At 41.3% G+C, this 18949-nt stretch overlaps 1 protein-coding gene across 5 annotated transcripts in view; it reads left to right on the forward strand.

The window, feature by feature from the left end:
• Window positions 1–312: 312 nt before the first annotated feature.
• Window positions 313–18949, forward strand: part of scn8aa (sodium channel, voltage gated, type VIII, alpha subunit a) — a 45729-nt gene continuing 27092 nt past the window's right edge. For 2 of the 5 annotated variants that reach the window (XM_051071195.1, XM_051071198.1), the window contains exons 1-9: window positions 313–655; window positions 4384–4717; window positions 9771–9888; window positions 11748–11838; window positions 12421–12549; window positions 13157–13248; window positions 17187–17408; window positions 17688–17751; window positions 17958–18099. In XM_051071195.1, the coding sequence (XP_050927152.1) occupies window positions 4439–4717; window positions 9771–9888; window positions 11748–11838; window positions 12421–12549; window positions 13157–13248; window positions 17187–17408; window positions 17688–17751; window positions 17958–18099 (1137 nt within the window). In that variant the 5' untranslated portion in view covers window positions 313–655; window positions 4384–4438. Of the gene's footprint in view, window positions 656–686; window positions 1162–4383; window positions 4718–9770; window positions 9889–11747; window positions 11839–12420; window positions 12550–13156; window positions 13249–13453; window positions 13546–17186; window positions 17409–17687; window positions 17752–17957; window positions 18100–18949 lie in introns of those variants that run through there. The other 3 variants (XM_051071194.1, XM_051071197.1, XM_051071196.1) reach the window with 2 other exon arrangements.

Raw genomic sequence — 18949 nt, forward strand, 5'->3', positions numbered from 1 at the left:
AGGGGATGGTCCATGTTTAAAAATATAAGCTCACACCAAAATCAAAAACAACATGGCCAAAATAAACCTCACTGTTTACTTACATAACATGTTTTAAAGAGTATACGCTTTTGTTACAAATTATATCTGATGTAATTGTCTTTTTTTTTTTTTTGCCATTTTTCTATGATTTGAAACATGTATTCATACAGATATAAAGTGAGTGCTGTGGCCTTCTGGAAGATATCTCTGACTGACTGACTTAACATCCTGACAGCCAGTAAATTCCTGCACTACAAACTCCTCACACTGAGCCCCACGGTGAGCCAATGCGTTTTGTCAGAAATAAGCATGTGCGTGTTTTCTGTGCACAGTCTCACCCAGGCTCATCTCTGAGCCCCCGGCGAGCTCAGTTTTGTGAACCACACACTCTGAGGTTTTTTTTCCCCCCTTCTTTCTGGAGGCTGCAGGCCTAAATGACCTTTACGATTTCACGAAAACGCACTTGCCGACACTCCCTCACATTCTGCTGAGAGTCATCAATTATGCAGGGAAACTGCTCGCACTGAGGGGGAAGATAGCAGCAACAATATGGCGACAACCGCAGTTTCTCCCCAATCTTTTCCACATCTGCAGTCCTGCAACGGCTTCCTGGATTCGTTGTAACGCTTACAAAGTGAGTACCCTTCATTTTTAATCGTTAGAGCAAAAGGTGCATATGATGTTAGGTGAGGGTGGATTTTCTCGTTGTCGGTATCCTTGCGTAAATGTCGCAGAGCTGCACACTGCTCTTTTTTTTTTGGAGCGGGTTGGAAAGAGGGTGTCTGCCTTTGCTGAGCATCCATCGGCTGGACTAGAGAAAAAGAAGAGGGTGGGGGGGGAGAAATATATTTAGCAATCATTTGATATCGATGGCAAGGAATTGGTCGGATTAACGTCGAGCATCAGATGCTTTGATTAGACCTTTGCGAGAGAAAATGTCTCGTAGGTTAGGCTTCAGGTAGGGCGCCGTCTGACCGCTCCAGCTACAAAAAAAAGCACAAATCGAAACATTTTTAGTGTCAGAATTTAGTCTCTCGTCTGTTTTGTGCTTTTTTTTTTTTTTTAAAAAAAAAAACCATCTGGATTACAGGATGATGCACTTGATTCACCACAAGGCTTCGAAAAAGGGGCTGATGCTATGTGAGTAGCCTGTTCCTCCTTCCATCATCTATAGCCGAGACATTTACATTCCTCCTCCAGGTGATATTTTTCGGTGTGGCAGCTCCATAACTGTTCTCTAATGGTTGTGTTTATTCTTATGTCGGAGGCTGTGTTGTTGTTGTTGTTGTTTTTTAATGCTGCTGTCTAGTTTCATACTCTGGGCTATCTGGTGCACAGATAGAGCCCTTATTGATTTGGCAGTCGACATGGCTTCACACGGGTGTGGTGCAGATCCTTGAAGGCAACGCGCAAAAACGCACAGAACATCCCCGAAAAAAAAAAAAAAACATCAATCGTGTCTTACTTTTATTGCTGATTACCAATAAGGGAGACATATTGCACTTTTTTAAAATCATCATATATCGACGTTACACCTGTGACTTTGACAAATCCACGGCTGCGTTTACCACAGCGTGACATTTTCAACATACAAACCACCCACTGCAGCAGTTTTGCTTTAGCCAATTTGGTTGTAGCGGGCCGCTTCTCTGCGCAGTACAGCCTCCAGCTTCTCTCTTCTGTGGCCGAGCAGGACTTTTCTATTCAATGAAATATGTTAGGTGAGGGATGGGGTGTGTGTGTGTGCGTGTGTGTGTGTGTGTGTGTTGAGGGGGACAGATAATGGCGTCCACGGGCCGAGCTTCTTAATTAACAGCTTTAGTAAACAAGTCTCCATTTCTTACTGCGTCTCTTGAAAATGAGAAAATGACCGCGAAGGTGCCAGAAGGTGCTTGTCCCCCCCCCCACCACCACCCTTTTCCTTGTAAAATGATCGCATCGGCCGAGGCCTGGATGTAATGAGCAATGTGCAACCCCACGAGACTGAGACAACAACGAGACGATTGTTGTCACCTTGTCTTAATAACACTGAAGAGAATTGAAGGATAAACTGCAGGCCTGAAGGCGTCGAGGTGGTGGTGGATGGTGGATGGTGCTCAACGTGAAGGCCTGCTGTAGAGCAAAACGGGGGGTTTTTCCCAGACAGATCGGTTAGGATTTTTTTTTTTTTTTCCCCTGAGCCCTGCATGTATGCATTCGTGCATATGTATGTGCGTGTCTGTGCGTGCGCGCGCGCTCGTGTGGTGCTGAAGCGGACAGCGCCAGCAGAGCAGCAGCAGCAGCAGCAGCAGGAGGAGGCTTCAGTGACTGTGAGGTTCCGGGGTCCATTTTAAAACAGACGTCTTGGCTCACTCAGGCTGCATGTTTTCTGTGAATTTCTGTCCTCTCCTCCCCCCCTACCACCACCACCACCACCACCACCACTACCACCTTCCTCCCCTCCTCTCCTCCTCCGTTCCCATACCAGGACAGATAGAGTTGAGTCTTTTCCTGTGTGATATCAGCTTTACACGTCGAGCATTTTTAATTAGATTGCTGTTATGCAAGAGGGAAGCAGGGAAAGTGACAGGCCTTGTGATTCAGATATGGCTGATAGTGCTTGTTTGGGCTGCATCCACCTTTTCTCTCCACCACTGTAAGCTGGAACACAAAGGTTTGCATGTAATGACAGCTGGTGGAGTATAATGCAAAGGAAAAGAAGGATCATATTTTAAAGAAACACGACAGAAATATCAAACAATTCCGGTCATTTCTCATCTTTCAAATGGTCAAACGTGTCAGTTTCAGGTGTGGCTCTCTCCTCTCTCCTCCGGCACTGCCTCACATTAGTACTGTTGACCCTGAAATGTCTTGTGGCTCGATCAGTTGTCATGTAACCATCATACCCTCCCTCTACATCTGAGTGTGTTGGAAAAAGGCTCCACTGAGTCGTGCAGACATTAAGTGCGCCGTGTTTTCTCTTGGCGTTTCCTAAAGCTATTCAAAAAATCATAAGGAGCTAAAATGCTTAAATGGGTCTGTTGTTTCCAGCACTGGGTTAAAAAAATTGGAGACCAAAACTGATCACACTATTAAACTGTTGGTGCCCGAACATTACACTAACTGATGAATAATGTCTCTCAGATATGTAAATGACATTTTTTGTTTGTCAGTGTCTGCACAATCTGCAAAAAGAATCATGACAAAAGAATTAAGAAATAAGAAAAACAACTTCCTAAACATTATGAGGTCACCTATCAAAAGTGGTCTGTTGTTTTGGAATTACATCCATGCTTTTTGATGTAACTCATCAACCTCTATAAATGATCTTGAACCATGAAATATATCTCAGATGGTTCTTCCTTTTCCAATTTCAACAATAAATCATCTGCAGAGACACTTTCATGCATGCAGACTCGGTGAGATTTCTGATGAGAAAATGCAGAAAATTTTGTTTACTTTTGACACCTTAAGATGCAATGATCATCATCTCAGTTTAATCTTAAACTTAATTAACCTCTTAATATATGTGAACTAGATGCTGAGAAAGGTTTAAGTAACGCGCTAAATGTAATGTAGAAGATATTACGTTGCAACCTTTTGGTCTTGTTGCGATTCATTAAAGGATCATTTAGTCTGCTCATCTTTCCACCTTAAGCTTTTGTTTTCTTTCTTTTCTTTACACATGTAAGGATGTAATTAGCTTAGTTTGTTTTAAAATTGTACCTGTGTGCACAGAATATAAAATGTTATACAAGATAAACCTTTTTTTTTTACGACTGAAATAATGTTTCAACTAAACATTCCAGCATCTTATTGTGGATGGACAGATGTTCTTTTGCAATCAGGGACAATTAGTATCAACCTTTCTTTATCGAACAGTCAATTAATTTGGATCAAAGGAAACCAGCACATTGTAAAATGCACATGTTGTAAATAAATAAAGTGGTGAGGCTGCAACATTTTGGCAGCCATTTTTGTAGTACTTAATGTTATCTACAGTCATTTTTTTTCACTCCAGAAGATTCAGAATCAAATATTTTACATTTAGTAAAGTGGATGTGTTGTATTTTTCTACCTCTAAGTCATACTTCTATCATCAGGACTTCATAACCAAATGTGTGTTGATGTGTGTAACTGTGTGAACATGCATCTGGGTGTTTGTGATCACATGTACCAGACCTCTTTCTTCATGAAGAATTTTTGGAGCATTGCTGTGAAGTTAATGTTTATAGCTGTTTTTAAAAAGAACAGATGGTCTTTACTCTCTCAACATATCAGATGTGAGCTCTATTTTTCAGAAAATAATTTTTGAAGTCATGAACTAGATGCAAGCCTAGCCTGTTGGTTGACCTTCCTTCTTTGTGTCTGCTCCTCCTGCAGAACTGTTACTGTGGATGGTACAAACCTAAAGACCAAGTAGCTGCAGGATGAAAACATGGCTGCACCCCTTCTTGCACCGCCAGGACCTGATAGCTTCAAGAAGTTTACTGTGGAATCTTTGGCGGCCCTTGAGCAGCGCATCAATGAGGAGAAGAACAAGAAACCACCTAAGCAGGACAGCAGCTACCGTGACGACGATGACGAGAACAAGCCCAAGCCCAACAGCGACCTGGAGGCTGGGAAGAGTCTGCCCTACATCTATGGCGACATCCCTCCAGGAATGGTGGCGGTACCACTGGAGGACCTGGACCCATACTACCTGAACTCTCAAAAAGTGAGTTTACAAAGTCCTGATACACACACACACACACACACATACGCATACACGATGAAGTTATCAACTCAAATTAACTAGAACTGTTTAGACCAAAGGATGTTTCTGACTGTGGCTGGTCATTTAACTCTATGGCAGCTTGTGTTGAGACACAATTCAACACTGTTAATGTATCAAAGGCCTTTATACTTACCAAAGTAAGTATGTGTCCTGAAACAAAGTCACATTATTGACACAAGTACTGAACCATTTAAAACAATGCCCAGCCCAGTTTATAAAAGGTATTTGTCCCTCTCTCTCAGGCTTCCAAAATCTCAAATTGCGACCATATATTCTATAAAACAGCAGTAACATTGCCTGCATTATCACAATGTCAAAATATGACAACTTTACATCACTGCAACTGTCCAGCTGTTGTGCATGCCTTTTTACCTTTATATCCTGTTTAAACGCTTTTACCCTGATAGCAAAATCAGTGTTTTTTGAGATTTGGAAATCATTAATCATTCTTACTCATTTTAATAAAAAAAGAAAACAATGTCTGTGAGGTGTTTGAGAGCATTTTAATCCCCATATTATTGAAATTTAAGTTTTATGTCAACAGGAAAGAATGCTCATTTTATTGAATTATTTCATTTCATTTTCTTTTTAAACAGCTGTAACAAGTAATTCTGGTGGTGTTTTCTATGTTTGATGCTCAACAGTTGAGCCCAAACATCCATATTAATATTTCACTTAATGGTCAGTAGATGAGTAGCCTCGTGATGTCGAGGTGAGTCATACATAAAGGCTGGAACTTACGCAGACGCAACAGAGACGTTTGCGTGGTTTGTGATGGTTGGCTTCCAGGTGGGCTGTGTTTACAGTTATTTTAATTTCGTGATTAGGTTGCAGAATGTAATTACGTTTTCCTCCTCGAAGACCTTTGGGGAGCGTGAGAGTTGAGCACTCGAGCTGTTGAGTGGGACGTTGGCGTATCTCTGATGTGCTCATGGGGGCTTTGGGGAAAAGGTCAGATGTGGTAACTGTTGAAAGGCTGTTGTTCCACATGACGAACTTTTCTAATTGTTCTAAAAATTAATCTGTGGCAGGAGAGAAAGGCAGCAGCGGCAGCGGCAGTGGCAGCAGTGGGCTGTGAGGATTCTGGTTGTCTTAGAGGAGACACGTGTCTCTCTGGGGTTTCTGTCATGTCTGACACTCAGTGTGAGGACGGCTGGGTGACCTTGAGAGTCTCTGAATATCACCATCATGTGTACCTGTCAACCTAAACTGTTAAAGGAGACTCTATGCATTTTGCATGACTGTGTCCTTGCCCTTGCTGGACCAATTTGCCCCTGGATAAAAATGATAAAATATACAGAGGTCATTACTGATAAAGAGTGAAATGAACGCTCAGGAACGTTAAAAACTTCCTTGAAATTTGCAGCCATTTTGGAAAATCTGAGCCATCTACATGCTGTAGTGCTCCTGTATTCTTAAACAGTGTGAACCTGTTTGTTACTTTAAAAAGATGCAAGAATACTTTATCGTAAAATGGCTGTCCTTCACTTAAGCATTAATGAAGATGCAAAGTGTACTGAGGTCAGTTTAATGCCTGCATGTTTGTAGCAGGACTGAGCAGCGAGGCTAAAATCTCCTGCCATGGTAACATCGTTTGTTGTCTATTTTTAACAAAGAATTATGTAATGAAATTGGCATTTTTATTCAAAACGGTCTCCTCCAATCACATATTCTTTTTAAATACTGCTGCACTTTTGACAACAGTGTTGTATAACTCACAGTCCACACAGTATACCTTAAAATACTGCAAGTCCTACCTGAAAAAAACAAGCTTATAATAATCTGTTTAGTCATCATCATTAGCTGAAGGGGTTTGTTTAGATACAGTGTGTGTGTGTGTGTGTGTGTGTGTGTGTGTGTGTGTGTGTGTACATGTAAGTGCACAGGATCTGCGTTTCTTCTCTCTCCGTCTGTCTCTGTCTCATACCTCCCTGTCTTTACTGTTATGTAACGCACCAGTCCAGTGCACAAGGAGGAGACACGATTCAGATGACACATGGCAAACATGTCCAGTCGAAATACGTGGGACTGTTGATGAATTCGCTCACCAGCACACAGCTCGCAACTTGTCTTTTATTCTCTCACATGTCTGCACGTTGCTGTCATAGAAACTTCTTTCTGTTTTTTTTTTTTTTTTGTTTCGTCCCTGCGCCTGCCCTCTCCAGCTAGTCCCGTCCGCTCTCTGCTTCAGGCAAATCTAATTATGGCCCTCGATCTAGTCTCGTTCTAATGCCAAAGGGAGCCGATGCTGCTAAGGATCTGGCAGCTCGAGCAGCCGTGACGTCAGATCAGGTGGTGACCTTGATGGAAGAACGTTGCTCTGTATGTCTTTGTCACTGGGAGGCGGCAGGCCAGTTCTGGATACGTTTCTCACAGGGGGGGAGGAGGAGGAGGAGGAGGGGGGGAGATGCAGTGAAATAAGCGTCAAGGAAAGCTGTTCATCTTCTTTGTCACAAATCTTTCAGTGGTGGCTCTTTTATATTGTGTCATAGCCGGGACAGAGGGCTGGCAGGCTGGGTTGGGTGATGACGCAGCATCCAGCCCTCCCCCCGCCTTGCCGGTGGCCTGAGTGGGGCTGTGCCACACTGAGCTGAACTGAGCCGGGCTGGGCTGGGCCAGGCCGGGTCAAGCTCAGTGTCAGTGCACAAAGGCCGGTGGAACAGATCGTTTTCAAGGATATGGGAAAGAGGGAATAACAGAAGAAGGGAGGGAGAGATGAAGTGAGGACAGGGATGAAATGGATGACATGTGCAAGGATGCATGAGCGCGCTAGCTCTCCTTCTTGCTGCAGCCACCTTCACTGAAATGTGTTTTGCTGGGGAAGAGCTGGGGGCGAAAATTTTCACAGAAATACTACAGATCCTTAATGAAAGGATCTAAGATTTTTTTTTTTTTTAAATAAAATCATTCTCCCCACCATGCCTGTGTATGTGTATCAGAGGATCTGCTCACCTCTCCTCCTCTGTGTGGATTAAAGATGAATATTTACAGTGATATTATCTTAGAGATAGTCTGTGACATAAGCTACATTAAAAAAAGAACCCGTCAGCTTGTCTCAAAATCATTTGCATATTTAGAGAAAATCATATTTCCTCAAGAGAAGAGAACAGTTTTTTAAAAAGAAGAATGCAAACATTTTTTATGAAGCAAGAAGGCAGTAACAGGGAAAAGGCATGTGAGGAATACCAGAGCAGGTTAGCACCTAGCATGGCAGCTGAGCCCTACGCCATTGCTGTATTGATGTGTGTGTGTGAATGTGAGGCTCTTGGGCTAAAGGCGCCATAAAACTCAGTCCATTTGCCATTTACCAGGGGTTGAAAGAAGGGGGCTCTTTGAATGGCTGCTGTGGCCCTCATGGATGCAGATGCTGCAGCCCTGCCTGATGGCTGGAGCTTCTGTGTCAAAGCTGCTCTCTCTCTCTCTCTCTCTCCTCCTCTCACGCCCATCCCCCCCCTCCCCTCCTCTTTCTCCGTCTTCTGCCCAGCTCCACTCTCGCTCTGGCTCCCTCTGTCCTGTTTCTCCTCAGCCTGCTGCTGCCACAGTTGCTGCCTGCCCGTCTGCTTCACTCGCTCTCCATCTCCCCCGTTTTCCTGCCTCTCCTCTCCTCTCGCTCTGCTCTTTGCTCAGCTCTTGGATTATGAAATTTTCAGTAGCTTTGCAGCAGTTTAGTCATGCGTTACAAAAAAAGACTCACTACATATATAGCGGTCATGTGTATATGTGTGTGTGTGTGTGTGTGTGTGTGGATGGCATCATCGGTAGCTTGTTTTTGAGCTTTGCGCGTGCTGGTTTGTGCACGCATTCGGTTACGTGTATCAGTCATGCATGTGCACACAACATACAGTATGTGTGTGCTGGTTGCATTTAACAGAAATGTCATGCCACTGGCAATTGGGACATTTCCAAGTGTGTCATTAAAGCTGACCATAGTGCTGACTGGGAGTGTTTACAGTATATATATATATATATATATATATATATATATATATGAGCATATTAACACTCAGGGGGGAGGCTGCTGCTCTGACCTGTAATAGTAACCGGAGAGTAAGATTATCTAATCATGTTGTGCTGCACTTGCTTGATCTGAGTTGTTTGTAGATTTTAGTCAAATTAATATCATAAGGTCACATGTGACAGAGCTGTGTCTCTTCCTTGAGGCGGAGAGGCTCTTTGTTTCGACTCCATGTTCCTCCTCGGCATGTTTACATTTCTTGTAAACAACATCTTAAACGTGCACCTCATTTCTGTTGGAAGTGCAGAGAATACATGTCAGAGTCACGTGACACCGACAGGATGAGGTCTCTTACTGTAAGTCTCCCCTCCCATTCTTCCTCCTCGTTCTTGCTCATTCCTCCTCCTCCTCCTCTCCCTCCCTCCTGACTTCACTGTCTCCAGCCCTCAGCACCGAGCTGGTGGCTCTGCAGGGCTTAATGTAGTGAGGGAGGCCTTGTTAAAAGCACAAGGGCCCATATCACTTGTGCAAATGCATCATGCCTCATTAAAGTTTCATACAAATTGCCATGTTTTATTTAAACAATTATGAGGCTATCCACAGAAAGAGGCTTGCCAGCTCCTCTCGGTTTTTGCTCGTTTCCTTTGCTTGAAACCGCCGAAGCTGTGATGGGTAGGATCTGAGTGACTGGGACAACATACCAACATTAGAAACATCCTGGCAGCCATTTTCACTCTGTTCAGATATGTTTCGGATCATTTTATGCGACACAAAATGCACAGTGTTCTACTTAATGAGCAAATGCACATATATTATGTTTTATAAATAAACTCATATGTTAATGAGTAATGTATACTGAGGTAAATGTATGTAGAGAACATATTCACAATACATGAAATGGGATGACATACTGGTTTTTGTATCAAATTCAGTTGCTTTTGGTGGATGTTTTTAATTACAATCTGTACGGAATGTGTTTTTTTTAATCTGATTGTTATTTATTAATACTGTCTCTTTCTCCTTTTCTTCTCTCCACAGACATTTATAGTGATAAATAAAGGGAAGACAATCTTCCGTTTTAGTGCCACACCTGCCTTGTACTTCATAAGTCCTTTTAATCCGGTTAGGCGAGTAGCTATTAAAATTTTGATACATTCATATCCTTTGCAAAAGTGTCTTAACAGCAGAGTTTCCTGTTCACGTGTATTATTCATTGTGATATGTTCTGTCTTTCTGCTCATTCTGCTATTGATGTTTCCCATGACTGTTGCTCCAGGGGAGAACAGAGACGCTCAGTATGTTACAGTCGGAGTCAGTCAGAGGACTTCCTTACATGGCAGAGCCAATAGGAAGCCATGCAGTAGCCATTTTATCATTGAACAGAAAGGCTATCACAAATGATGAGTCATCCTTAGCAGTAAACCAAGCCAGAACTCCTCAATAAGCCTGTTATGGTTTAACACTGTGGCATCCATCTCAGTACCCAGACTGAACATTTGAAGGTTGTCCCCCTCCCTTCTATGTACAGAGAACTGCCAAACAAAGAGGTGGAAGGAAAGTTTTTAGATAACAAAATGCAGCCGATTGAAGAAACTTTTCCACAAATTAGATCAAATCTGTCTATTAATTTACCACTTGATGAAAATGACATTGAAACTGATCCCCAGTTGATACTGGAGCCCACCCAGCAACGATCCACTGGCTACAGCTACAACAGCAACACAATCAATGCAGTAGAACCAAAATACCATTTTTTCCTTTTCTCTCTAAGTCACACCAACAGATTTTCCTTCATTTTCAAACTTAGTAGTCTTAAGACGCAACCGACACTGCCTCAGTTGACATCACTCGAAGCTATTTATCAGATGTTTGTGCAGCTCCCTCTGGAGCCACAAAAGGCTTTACGCAGTTAGAGGTCGCCCAAATGTCAAGTATTGTCTGTACACGTAATTGACTTGTAACAACACTAATGTCATCCCACGTCTAAATGAATGATAACAAATGTACTTCTACCACAAACTATCCCAACTTTAAATGTTAAAGCCCCAGTGAAACAGGAGTTCGTGTCTTTAGCTTAAGTAAAACAGAATATTTGGGAGAGGAATAGTGAATATGGAGCTGTACAGGACTAAAATGAATACATTAGAACACAACCACATCAATTTTACAAATGAGATCCAAACATACACCTCTATACTATAATATTATTCTGCTAGCTGCTGCAACCCACTTGTTAATGATCAAGTGCCATTTTATATAATGAGTGGGGTTAACTATTTGCCCCTAATCATATTTAATGGGATAAATGTATGTGTATAATTCTCTACTGAAAGCATGTGCTGGTATTAAAATTATATTCTTATAGTATTTCAGCTGAAATTGTCCAATTGTATGGAAATATTTGGTATCACTGAAAACACAGTTATCAAAATAGTGTTATATTAGCAGCACATTTGCACCTTCCACCATGAGAAATATACTCTTGTTGGTAGTGTAGACCATCATCTCCTTCTCCACCTTTTGTATTTTCTGTTCTGAACAATACAGATTATATGTCTTTATCTAATTTCCACCCATTCTTAGCCACAAGCCACAGCTATAACTGACCTCACCGGCTGCTTTTAAAGCTTTACATTCTGGGGTTTTCCTTGTTTGTTTTGAGCGTGAACCTTTCTGCACTGAAAGCCTTTCTGCTTTAAAAGGTACTGTAGTTTTGGTTGTGTCATTGTATTTCCACTAACATTTAAATATTTCATGGGTAAAATAATGGTCTTTGTGGTACTGGGCACACATAACCACCTTCTGTTAAGTGCTATGAGTAGGTTTAATGACATTAACCCTTTAGATGTTTCAGTCTGTTAGGGCTTACTGGACCAAAGAAATCACATTACATGTATGCACTGTAGATATTTTAGTGCTGTGCTGTATGTTTTCAGTTATCTCTGATGATGCTTATCACGTCTATGATATTTGTGATTGCCTCTCTAATCCACATTTTCCTTAACCTGCTCCTCACTCTTTTCAGCATGATCATTATGTGTACTATTTTGACCAACTGTATATTCATGACCTTTAGTGATCCTCCCGAGTGGTCAAAACAAGTAGAGTAAGTACACTTTTATTGTATTTACTCACTGGTATAAATGCATGTTAACAGATAGCCCCAGTTTGTGCCTCCGATTATATTCAGATTTGAAAAGTATATAGTAAGCCATCTTTGGAAAACGCAGAATGGTAAACATTATACCTGCTACATGTTAGCACATTAGCATGGTCACTGAGCACACATTAGCATGCTGATGTTAGCACTTAGCTCAAAACACTGTTGTGCCTATGTACAGCCTCACATGACTATTAGCATGGCTGTCGACTCTGGTACAATTTAGTACGACAGTGACTGAAATGTTATGGTAGTATATGAGAGACACAAACTTGGGCTGTCTCTAGTGGTAAATCTACAGGTTAGAAACTGTATTGCCAATTTATAGTTTCTGTAAAAAACATATTTGCATAGTCAGAAACAATACAGTTTTATCTAACACTATCTTTCCAAATTTATCCTCTGCCCCACACTCAGCTGTGTCATTTCCTGGGTGTCTCAACAGCTAACGAGGGTGCAGACATTCAGATAGGAGTGAGCTTTGATCAAGCTCGGCGAACTGATTCTGTCAACGCTTTTGTCTTTCAGGTACACATTCACGGGAATTTATACATTTGAGTCTCTTGTAAAAATCACCGCGCGAGGATTCTGTATAGACGGGTTTACATTCCTAAGAGATCCATGGAACTGGCTGGATTTCATGGTCATTTCGATGGCGTAAGTATTTTTCTTGTGATCAAACTGTCAGTGGATGATGAAATGAAATCATGTGCACAAATATTGCCATTGTTTTATTAATGAGGGTGGGGAAAGAGAGTGAGCTTTCAGTGCTACAGATGATTGTTCATCTTTCTGTCTTTCTTTCTTTTTTCTTCCTTTTCTGTCTGATAACCCATCTTCTGTGTTTCCGCCATTGATCTGAGACTCCTCTGGTCTTTCTCTTTGGGAATTGAAGGTTTCCATCTGACACTCCGCGGCCTCCCTGACAACACCCACACCTCATCCAACTTATCTTCCTCCTGTCATCTAATTCTCCCTCTCATTCACCTTTTCTCTCTCAATCTGCCGGAGTCTGCAACATCCAATATAAGGCCCAGTATCCCCCCCCACCCCCATCCCCCATCGACTGTATGTCACGTTGCAGTTTATTTACCTGCCTCCATGTCAGCAAATACATACCCAAAAATCATCAGCGCCATGTGAAATACAGCATCTTCATTGTTTGTAGTGCCGTCAGGTAGCCCATCTGTGTGTGAATTTATCTTTTTCACCTCATATTTGCATGTAAATAATGAGCTGTTGTAACTGTGGTTTGATCCTGCAGGTATATAACAGAGTTTGTAAACCTAGGCAATGTCTCAGCTCTGCGCACGTTCAGGGTGTTGAGGGCATTGAAAACTATTTCTGTAATTCCAGGTAAGACAGGATGGGGCGGGGGACGGTGGGGCGGGGTCGGTGTTAGGTGTGTGTGTCTTTCTTTCCTTTTACCTTCCACCCTTCTCCTCAGTGGACAGGCTCTGTGAGTGGCGTCGTTTCCTCCTGGTTCGGTGGTGTTGTGCTCTTGGCGTGTGTGGTTTTTGTCATCGTGTTTGTTCTGTGTGTGATCCTTCCCCTATTTCAGATATATAACAGAGTTTGTGGACCTGGGCAATGTATCTGCGCTGAGAACATTCAGAGTTCTCCGAGCATTGAAAACTATCTCTGTCATTCCAGGTGAGACTCAGTTTAAACACTAAGGCTGATCCTCTCACCCTTTCTTTTCTACTCACTATTATTATGATTACGATTATGATTTAAGCAACAACTAAAGAATTGGAGACAACCATTTTTTGATTTATTTTTCCTCCAAAATTATCAAAAATGGTACTAATACATTTTTGATAGGCTTTGCAGTCTCCTCTAGGGCCATCCAAAGTGTCTGCACTCTCTTCTGCCCCAGTAGCACTTTTTATTACGAGGCTCCTTTCCAAGGCAGCTGTGTCTCTCTTTACAAATAGCCTTAACCCACTCCTTTCACCAGCTTTCAGATTAAGAAAATGCCCTTTTCCGTATCAAAGAAAATTGTCGAAAGAATACTATCATATTAAGATCGAGTGGTATGTATCAGCTAAGAGTAGATAAGAGCTTCTCAAATTTGACAGCAATCCCTTGTAGTTGTTCTATTATAAAATGAATGTGCTAGTGAAATTAAAGAACAGTAATTTTGTTGCACATTTATAACCAGAGATTGAATTGGAACTAGAGGATCCCATGTTTTTGGGATTGAAAACAAACCTTGTATATGTTGATGTTCATATGAGAAATGGCATAGCTCTTAGAGAGATCCCACAGAATACACCAATTATTTATGTATGAAGACTGCCAAGCCTAGTTTGTGAACATATCTCTTATGCTGCATGATGCTTTTCAGTCACTTGCTTTTACAATATTAGCCTACCAAGAGCTTGGCTGACAAATGGCATTGAAAGTTTTATTTGCCCTCTTTTGTTTTTAGTTTGATTATTGATTTTTTTTTCTCTTTTTTTACAACCTACTTGAATGATATACCACACGGAAAAAAAGAAATGGTATGCTCACATTGTAGAGGTTGGGGACGCAGATGGGATGGTTGAATGACCTATTGACCTTTTTGAGTGACACTGGCCGCACATCTATCTATCTATTGATAGAGGATGTTGAGCAGATGTCGTGCTCACTCAAAAGAACCACAATGGATGGATTTTGTTAAAGTGACACATTCACTGCGAGATCTGAAAAAAAGAAATCCTTGTTAAGTGCAAACAAAAAGGAATCAAATTTTGATTTAGTCTGTATTTAAAGTAATAGTTGGACATTTTGGAAAATATGCTTTTTTGCTTTTTGGCAGGGAGTTACCGCTCGTTACCACTCTCATGTCACAATCCACCTACTAGCACCTTTAATTAATGTTATATTGTTTTACTTCTTGTCTAATCCATTAAAAAATGTAAAAATTCCAATTTGCACTTGTATGTGGGAGGTTATGTGCAGGACTGTTTTATGGCTCTGAATAGTTGCCATCAGCGTTGCCAATTATTTTCAGTAGAAAGTAGCATCATCATCTCATCAGTATCAGGGATGTAATGATTCTGAAACTGAGACCAAAACTGTAATTCAAATGTTCACAATTACGTATCACTAGTCAGAAAGACAGAATTCTTTGAGGAATAAGCACAGTTACAAAACCAGTGGGTATGGATAAGTTCACCCTTCCTCAACTTGGAACTAACATTTTAGTAAAGCTGGTCTGTTCAATGGAATCATTTACCATCATTCATTTGAGAATCCCTGAATAACATTGCTTGTTTAAAAAAGCAGTTTTTAATCATGAAAAAAGCCATAATACAATAATGGGAAGTGTATTTGTTTATATTGACTGTGGAGATTGGGTAGTTATGAACATTAATTGCAGTATATGTGCTGCTGTTCTGCTGATTACAATAATAAGCTTATACCTTCTTTTATTTTACTACCTGGTTCATAGATAAATATGTGTATTTACATAATATATGGATGGAATCTTATTCTTATTTGCCTCTAATTTATATAATTTCATGAATTTGTAGCAGCTTTTTTCCCCCTATAAATAAAAAATGGAAGAAGGAGTTCCCAAAACATTGGGGGAAAATGATTGATTGTTAGGATTGTTAGTTCTTTCTGGCTGCTGATTGGTTGAATGAACATACTGCTGCTAAATCTGGCCAGAAAGACGCTAAATTATTAGTTTGCCATCTAAGAAATAGTAATAATTTGCTGTAAAATGGCAAACTTGTTGTGTACACACACCTGTTTTTATGTAGATTAAACAATCGAGATAGATAACATGTGAAGTCTTTGTGCTAAGCTAACCAGCTGCTAACTGTAGCTTTATATTTAATTGCCAAATCTGAGAGTGTCATTTAACTCTCTGCCAGAGAGCAATTAATGTATTTCCCAAAATGTCAAACTATTTCTGTAACAGTATTTCATCAAGGCCTGTAGCACTGGAGTGGAGAAAATGTTGCTTTAATAGTGTAGTTTTAGTCCAGCTAAGAGTATTTCCTGTTCTGTGAAGGGCAGTTTATATGGGTATCTTAAAATAATACCTTGACACAACTGATATTACAATATGTGTTCATTTAATTTGCTTCATGGGACCTTCCAATGTATTTCTAGATTAGGAAGTTGTTTTGATTTAAATAAGCGTAACTCTTTGTTTGTCTTACTTTGCTCTGCCAAGCTAAAGGAGCTTTTACTAAGATATTTTGAATGTGTAAGCCTAAATTTAGACTATATTTTACAAGTAGGCACAATAGGTACAGGTGGTAAAGCCCACTGTAACTGTAAAGGCCAAACAGAAAAAGGGGTGCGGGTCATCCTGTTTCCATGTTTGAGTTCCTCGTGGACCCATGTGAACGCTGCCAGAGGATGCCTGTCCGGAAGGTAAACCGATTTTGTCTTTAGTGAAACTGTGGATGAGACAGACTGCAGGGTCGCGGTATGGGGAGTCAGTGCTTTCCTAATGACACCTTACACAAGACAGTTCAAGAAAGTGCCCACACTGGCACTGGCATTGAATTGCTCCTGTTCAGCCTTGGAGTTTAAATGACCTGCATGTGGTTTCCAGCCCCCCTGCCTGTGCCTCCCTCTCATGGCCCCTCGTTGTGCTGCTGTGCTCTCTATCCTTATGGATTTCCTCTCACTTTTCTACAGTCTCCCCCCTCTTTTTCATTGTGTCTAACATTGGCAGTAAAATGCAAATTTCTTGTGTTGAAATTTTGATTGGATTGATTGATTGATTTTCCAATCTGGATAAATCTGAAAAGAGTGGGAAGGCTCCTAAATATTTCCTGTTTGTTTTGTTTCTAGAGATGTTATGTATGTAATCTGTCAGTTTTGTCCAAAATGTATTACTACCTATATTGAAAAATTTAAAACCTGTTCCAGTTTAAATTTCAGTCATATAAATTCTCCCCTTTTGTTGGGATGTTCTCCTGCACATAAAACAATCGCAAATTAACACTATACATACACACACACACACGCGCGCGCATATATATATATATATATATATATATATATTCTTACATTGATCATTAACTAATGTAATAAAATTCTTATTCTTTTAATCACATAATTACATTTTATATGAAACAGTACAGTGTTCCCCCTAAATCCAGTCAAAACTGGATATTTCCCAGTGATAGATCCCTAAAAGGGATTAGCATATTAGCAGTATTAGCTATAAAAGATCATTTCTAGTAGAAGTAGATGCTCCAAAGATTCATACCTGGAGCATCAGCAGCTCCTGCATCACCTGCATGGTTTGTGTACGTGTGTGCGTGGCTGCCCCCCAGGCCTGAAGACCATTGTGGGTGCCCTGATCCAGTCTGTGAAGAAGCTTTCGGATGTGATGATCCTGACTGTCTTCTGCCTGAGCGTCTTTGCCCTCATCGGTCTCCAGCTCTTCATGGGAAACCTGCGCCACAAGTGTGTGATCTGGCCGATCAACTCCACCGAGAACTACCTGGCCAACGGCAGCAAAGGCTTCGACTGGGATGAGTACATCATGAACGAAAGTAAGTAGAGGCAAGGCGTCGCCAACGGTGAGCTGGCATCAGTGTAAGACTATGAGTCAGCCCATATGCTGGAACAAGAAAACAATATGTCATTTTGGCACTGGATAGATGAAAGGAAATGGTTTGAAATGAACGGCGCTGAATTGAAAGTGTGTGAGCAAATTGAAAACAGAGATCGAACTGAATGGACAGACACACAGACCGTTGCAGAATAAACACATGTGGCTGCAGCAAAGTGTGAGCAAAGTGACTCATTATGGCTTTTTGCTTTTCCTTCAGCCAATTTCTACTTCCTGCCTGGCCAGTCGGACGCTCTTCTCTGTGGGAACAGCTCTGACTCTGGGTGAGTTGCCTTCTCTGCCGTCCCCCAAATGCTGCTCATCCAAGACCTGCTGTAGCTCTTCTATCTGCCTGTAGTCAGATTACATTATAAGTAAATAGTGCTGAGTCATTTTTGGGCCTGGTGCCCTGTTCTCTCTCTCTCTCTCACTCCCTTCCTCTCTCTCTGTCTCTCTATCTATCTCTCTCTCTCTCCACCCCACCTCTCAGCCGCTGCCCGGAGGGCTACACATGCATGAAAGCTGGGAGGAATCCAAACTATGGCTACACCAGCTTTGACAGCTTCGGCTGGGCCTTCCTGGCTCTCTTCCGACTCATGACACAGGACTTCTGGGAAAACCTTTACATGCTGGTAAAGCTGATGTGTCAACAAGTTCAGCTTGTCCTCAGTCCTCATATATTACTGCATATTATCATAGAGCTGCATAGAGGTGTGAAATGATTGGTTAATTGATTAGTCCATAAAATTACAAAAATTAATCACAGTGAGGGATGTGTTTAACAAAAATGTTTTGTTTCATACAAAAAGCCAGTAAAATATGGCACCTTGGGCTCTCAGAAAATATAATGGGCACTTTTATTTGACATTTATTAAAAGGAAAACTTTTGCCTGTAGATTTATGCCAAAACTGTAATTTGTTCAAAATAGCCACTGCTGCATTTGAACCAGTCTCTCTGATACAATCTCATCTCCTCCACCGATTCACACAGTTAATGTGCGTACTGTAACTCCACCTCTCGGATAGAAAATGGTGGGTCATTCTGCTTCTAGTTCTAATAAAGCGCACCTCCATGTTCCCTCCCCGCTCCCACTTTGATTGACCTCAGTCTCTGTCATGCTGTCTGTCTGTCAGTCAGCCTGTTCTTAACAAAGCTTCTCCAAAATGGTGGAGATGCTGCTCCTGCCTCCACATATGGAGGCCGAGTGGAAGGGAGAAAGTATGAAATATTAACAGCTCAGGATTACAGTATGGCCAATGAGGGAGATGAGACCTGATGGAAGCATCGCAGCTCATACGTCTATTTTTGGTCCCATCTTTGAAATTCAACTTCCAACTACAAGCTCTCTCTGCTATTGTGCACTGTGTCTTTAGGAAAACGATTACACAGCCATGTTTACGTTTGGTGTTGAATGTTCTTTGTCAGATGTTCAGAAATGAAAATGACATGGCTGAGTAAAGTAAATAGGATCCTGTTGTTCA

This window comes from Lates calcarifer, linkage group LG6, assembly GCF_001640805.2.
Source record: "Lates calcarifer isolate ASB-BC8 linkage group LG6, TLL_Latcal_v3, whole genome shotgun sequence".
Taxonomy (NCBI): Eukaryota; Metazoa; Chordata; class Actinopteri; family Centropomidae; genus Lates; species Lates calcarifer.